Below are 6000 nucleotides of genomic sequence, written 5' to 3'. Positions count from 1 at the left end.
TCTGTTAACCCCCTCTCTTTAAGGGGATTAACCCCCTCTCTTTAAGGGGATTAACCCCCTCTCTTTAAGGAGTCAGGACCGCAGCGACCGCGGCCCCACCTGTGAACCCTCCCCTAACGAGGACCACCGCTACGGCCGCTTGGCCCGGAGGGGTCAGAGGTCAGGGGTCAGAGAGCCCTCACCTGGAACCTTAGGGGTCGGAGAGGCGTGGCCCTCAGGGGTCACAGAGCTCAGGGGTCAGAGCACTCATGTGGCCCTCAGAATTAGTGTGTGTGTGTGTGTGTGGGGGGGGGGGGGGGTTACTTACAGCTTCTCCTGGGAGGGACATGCCGCTGGGGCCCTGGGGCCCGGGTAGACCCAGGGGTCCGGGGAGCCCCATCACCCCAGGGTGGCCCAAAGGCCCCTGGGAGGGGGGAGGAGGAGACCGGTTAGAGACACTGGACCGGCGCAGAGACCGGCAGCAACAGGAGACGATACAGAAACACAATGTGAACATATACACTGAGGGCATGGGTCAGACGCTTTTATCCAACGCGTACATTTGTAAGAAGAGAAACAACAATATATCTCTGTGGGTACAGTAAGGATGCTCATAAAACCAAGTGCCAAGAACTAACAACCACTAGGTTAACCCATTCCCCATACACAACAGAGACATATAGGATAAGACGCTACACCATGCTAAGTACTATATTTAAGTGCAAGGACGTACAATATACAATATGTCTCTATATGTCTCTTTCAATATTCTGTATGTCGATTTAAGTTTGCGTATTTTGTATTTCCTAGCGTTGTCTGGTTTTTAACGTGATCTCTGTGTTCTGGTCGTGTCCTGAACCTCTTCTGCAGTGACAGCCAGGACCCCTGAGTGGGATAATGGAGGATATCGCCTCCTCAGTCAGTCAGTTCATCTGGGCCCGGTTCCCAGCGTCTCACATGCTACTGTGTGAACCAACAACAGATCCTGGGTGACAGCTGCTGCTGTTAGCTCTGTTGTCGGGCAGGAGATCAACCGAGTTTAAAAGGTGGATCTGGAATGTGGATTATTTATCTTACACTCTTTATTCTATTTATTTTAAACAGTTACTCTTATTTCTCTCTGGCTCTCTGCAGGCTGTTCTGTGGAAGTCTGGCGAAACCAGAAGACAAAATACCAAACGCTGCCTGAACACATAAGGTAAACACCCAGCCTTCGACCTCGCTGGCGTTACCAGCGCAGTGGGTGTGGCTGCTGTACAGGGCAGGGCTCATCCCGGGGGGGTACTCACAGCTATTCCGGTCTCTCCACGCTCCCCTCGGAGACCCTTGGATCCCGGGGCACCCTGGGGAGGAGAGAGGGAGTCATCAGGTGAAGCCTACCGTTAAATCAACGTTGGACTGCAGCTGGAGTCAATCTGTGCGCTGCGATACGTTCACTGAATAGGAACAAAAGTGTGCTGGCTCGCAGCGGCTATTTGGTCCCTTATTTTCATTCGCCATCTAGCGTATTTGGCTTAAAAGTAACTTACCCACCATCATATAGATGACATAAACACTGACGGATGGCTAATGAATATTCAACAGAGGGTCATTTCGTTTTGGTGGGCCTAAGTCCATCGTTCCATGAATTCTACGGAGGGCATTACCTCAAATATACAAGTGAAATACTGCGGTGAGAACTTTTTTCTTTCCATAAAATGCTCTTTATATTACGAGCGTCCGAACCGGCAGATGTAGAACAAAGTTTGGCCAGGAACCGCTCCAGGAAAATAGGTCAGGTTTTATGAGGCGGAGACGACATGTTTTGCTTGGTTACAAGACTTCATGGTGCAGTACTCTCCTCCACTCTCTACCTCCACTCCTCCACAGCACGACTCTGAAGAACCGGAAGGACTGGGATCTCAGAGAGGAATCAGGACTGTTAGCTTAGAGAACCAGGACTGTTAGCTTAGAGAACCAGGACTGTTAGCTTAGAGAACCAGGACTGTTAGCTTAGAGAACCAGGAATGTTAGCTTAGAGAAACAGCACTGTTAGCTTAGAGAACCAGGACTGTTAGCTTAGAGAACCAGGACTGTTAGCTTAGAGAACCAGGACTGTTAGCTTAGAGGACCAGGACGGTTAGCTTAGAGAACCAGGAGAACGGTCAGCTAAGAGAAGAACCAGGAGGACTGCTCTGTTATCGACTGGATGGGAGATGGGAGGACAGGAGGCAATATGGAGGAAAGAAAGAAAGAATGAGAGAAACTAAGATCAATAAAGAAAGAAAGTAGGATAATATGCAAATAAAGACAGAGAAAGAAAGAAAGAAAGAGGGACAGAAGGAACAAAATAAGAAAGAAGATATGGGACAGATTCAGAAACTAAAGCCAGAGTCCTAGCGTTGTAGTTGGCCCAGACTGCGGTAGATACGAACATTTACGAAGATAAGGTGGATTTAGGCTTAGGGATGTGCTCCCTCGCTCTCCTCGTTTTACTGGTCTGTATATCCGTCATCGACATCGTACTCTATACCTGACGTCCCAGAGAGGGCGGGACCTAATCTACAAAATAAGGGTCACGTCCATTTTGACAGACTTGTCCATTTCGACGACCAAGTCTAACGGAAAACCTTGGATCACCGTGCTGACCGGTGAAGGTGCAGCGTTGTGGGAGTCTGGGCGTACTCCTGCTCCTCAAAGCCCTTCTGTCAGAGGGCTGTATGGAGGAGGAGTCCTGGGGGGGGGGCTGTATAGAGGAGGAGTCCTGGGGGAGGGCTGTATAGAGGAGGAGTCCTGGGGGGGCTGTATAGAGGGTCTCTTCAGAGGCAGGTTGATCTTACCACCGGGCCGATGGGTCCCTGCTCCCCGGTGCTGGAGCTGTCCGAGGCGCAGGTGCAGGCGTTGGGCAGAGCGGGACACTTGGCCTCCTCCCTCTGGAGGAAAAAGAAGAAGAAGAAGAGGGCGCCCTTCAATATAATGGACCCACACTGTCTGTATCTATCAGTCTAAGACCAGTGTCAGTTAAGGTGGACCCACACTGTCTGTATCTATCAGTCTAAGACCAGTGTCCGTTAAGGTGGAGCCACACTGTCTGTATCTATCAGTCTAAGACCAGTGTCCGTTAAGGTGGACCCACACTGTCTGTATCTATCAGTCTAAGACCAGTGTCCGTTAAGGTGGAGCCACACTGTCTGTATCTATCAGTCTAAGACCAGTGTCCGTTAAGGTGGACCCACACTGTCTGTATCTATCAGTCTAAGACCAGTGTCCGTTAGGGTGGACCCACACTGTCTGTATCTATCAGTCTAAGACCAGTGTCCGTTAAGGTGGACCCACACTGTCTGTATCTATCAGTCTAAGACCAGTGCCAGTTAAGGTGGAGCCACACTGTCTGTATCTATCAGTCTAAGACCAGTGTCCGTTAAGGTGGACCCATACTGTCTGTATCTATCAGTCTAAGACCAGTGTCCGTTAAGGTGGAGCCACACTGTCTGTATCTATCAGTCTAAGACCAGTGTCCGTTAAGGTGGAGCCACACTGTCTGTATCTATCAGTCTAAGACCAGTGTCCGTTAAGGTGGACCCACACTGTCTGTATCTATCAGTCTAAGACCAGTGTCCGTTAAGGTGGACCCACACTGTGTGTATCTATCAGTCTAAGACCAGTGCCAGTTAAGGTGGACCCACACTGTCTGTATCTATCAGTCTAAGACCAGTGTCCGTTAAGGTGGAGCCACACTGTCTGTATCTATCAGTCTAAGACCAGTGTCCGTTAAGGTGGACCCCCACTGTCTGTATCTATCAGTCTAAGACCAGTGTCCGTTAAGGTGGACCCACACTGTCTGTATCTATCAGTCTAAGACCAGTGTCCGTTAAGGTGGAGCCACACTGTCTGTAGTTCTGGTGTCCCGTTCACATACAGGTTGTAAAGGAAGGACTATTATAAAGGAAGGAGTGATGATGTTGGTGATGGTTCGGTCGCTGGTTGGTTTGTTTCTGTTTAGTTACTGATTGTTTTGAGTAACGGCCAGAGGATTAGTCAGCAGTACAGAGGACTAGTCAGCAGTACAGAGGATTAGTCAGCAGTACAGAGGACTAGTCAGTAATAGTCTTTCTGAAGACCAGAATGTCTTTTCCACTCCTTCTCTCTGGAAGAATTTGTTGACCCCGTTAGCTCTTTTTAAATACAAAAGTACACGGAGGTCTGATGGGTTCTGATGGGGGATCTTGACTACATCCTGGTCCTGGTTCTGGTCCTGGTGGGGGCCTGGTTTAGAGGCTAGTCCTGGCCCTGGTAGGGTCCGGGTGGTGTTAGGGTTCTGGTTCTGGTATGGTTCTGGTCCTGGTCCTGGTATGGTCCTGATCCTGGTTCTGGTAGGGTTCTGGTCCTGGTCCTGGTCCTGGTCCTGGTAGGGTCCTGGTATGGTCCTGGTATGGTCCTGGTTCTGGTTCTGGTTCTGGTAGGGTCCTGGTTCTGGTATGGTCCTGGTTCTGGTCCTGGTATGGTCCTGGTCCTGGTTCTGGTAGGGTTCTGGTTCTGGTATGGTCCTGGTTCTGGTATGGTTCTGGTCCTGTTCCTGGTATGGTCCTGGTCCTGGTTCTGGTAGGGTCCTGGTTCTGGTCCTGGTTCTGGTAGGGTCCTGGTCCTGGTTCTGGTCCTGGTAGGGTCCTGGGCCTGGTCCTGGTCCTGGTTCTGGTAGGGTCCTGGTTCTGGTATGGTTCTGCTCCTGGTTCTGGTCCTGGTAGGGTCCTGGTCCTGGTCCTGGTATGGTCCTAGTAGGGTCCTGGTCCTAGTCCTGGTCCTGGTAGGGTCCTGGTCCTGGTTCTGGTCCTGGTAGGGTCCTGTCTTGTGCTTGCCCTCAGACCGTAGCTTCACCTCCTGCCTGTTCCCAGCTGTGGTGGTGGAGGCACACTTTCTCTCCAGGGGCAAGGTGTTTGAACCTGCATCAAGGTGAGGCAGGTACACACACACACACACACACACACACACACACACACACACACACACACACACACACACACGCACACGCACACACACACACCCTCCCCGACTGACAGAGGACTGTAATTACTTACGACAGGGTGCTTATAATTAATGGCGGTGCTAAAACATCCATCCTCCCCCCCCTCCCCCCCTCCCCCCCCTCCCCCTCGTGTCTGGATGTCATTCCAGAAGAAAGAGAGATGAAGATGTAACAGATGTCTTCTCTGTAGACAGGTCATAGAGTATCCAACAACACTCCCCCACACGCACACACAAACACATACACACCAAAACACATGCATACAGACACACACAAACACACAAACCAAAACACATGCATACAGACGCACACACACAAACCAAAACACATGCATACAGACGCACACAAACACACAAACCAAAACACATGCATACAGATGCACACAAACACACAAACCAAAACACATGCATACAGATGCACACAAACACACAAACCAAAACACATGCATACAGATGCACACACACAAACACACACACACCAAAACACATGCATACAGACACACAAACACAAAAATAAACACACAGACACAAAAAGCCACATGCATGCAGACACACACAGAACACATAAACAAACACATGCATAGACTTAAACACACACACATGCATACAGACACATACACACAAACACACACATACACACACCCACACACAGCGCTGTGTGTTGCTCCTTCACAGAGCGGCTTCCTCCTCCATGTTTGACGGATGATGTCAGCGTTAGCAATATGTGTCCACTTCCCCGGCAACAGACGCCGCAACGGACACCCGGCAACGGAAACACGTGTGATCCCAGAACACGCTACGGGTCTCAAAACATCGGCACTGCGACCGCACGCCAGCATCCTGCACCATCGCCACGGCAACGCTGAGGCTGAGGGGGACCCGCGCGCCGCGACTCGGGACCACCGGTCAACAAGCAGTACATCCTGCACCATCGCCACGGCAACGCTGAGTCAACAACCAGTACATCCTGCACCATCGCCACGGCAACGCTGCGTCAACAACCAGTACATCCTGCAGCGC

General features: G+C 50.8%; 1 protein-coding gene across 1 annotated transcript in view; it reads right to left on the bottom strand.

Moving 5' to 3' along the window:
* col12a1b (collagen, type XII, alpha 1b) overlaps window positions 1-6000 on the bottom strand; it is a 175122-nt gene that overhangs the window by 72135 nt on the left and 96987 nt on the right. The window contains exons 70-72 of the mRNA XM_056581812.1: window positions 2799-2891; window positions 1269-1322; window positions 307-403 (exon numbers count right to left, since the gene is read on the bottom strand). Of these exons, the coding sequence (XP_056437787.1) occupies window positions 307-403; window positions 1269-1322; window positions 2799-2891 (244 nt within the window). The remainder of the gene's footprint in view (window positions 1-306; window positions 404-1268; window positions 1323-2798; window positions 2892-6000) is intronic.

The sequence above is a fragment of the Gadus chalcogrammus genome, chromosome 21 (genome assembly GCF_026213295.1).
Source record: "Gadus chalcogrammus isolate NIFS_2021 chromosome 21, NIFS_Gcha_1.0, whole genome shotgun sequence".
Classification (NCBI taxonomy): Eukaryota; Metazoa; Chordata; class Actinopteri; order Gadiformes; family Gadidae; genus Gadus; species Gadus chalcogrammus.
The sequence above is the reverse complement of the archived record's forward strand: the minus strand, read 5'-3'. Positions and strand labels throughout refer to the sequence as shown.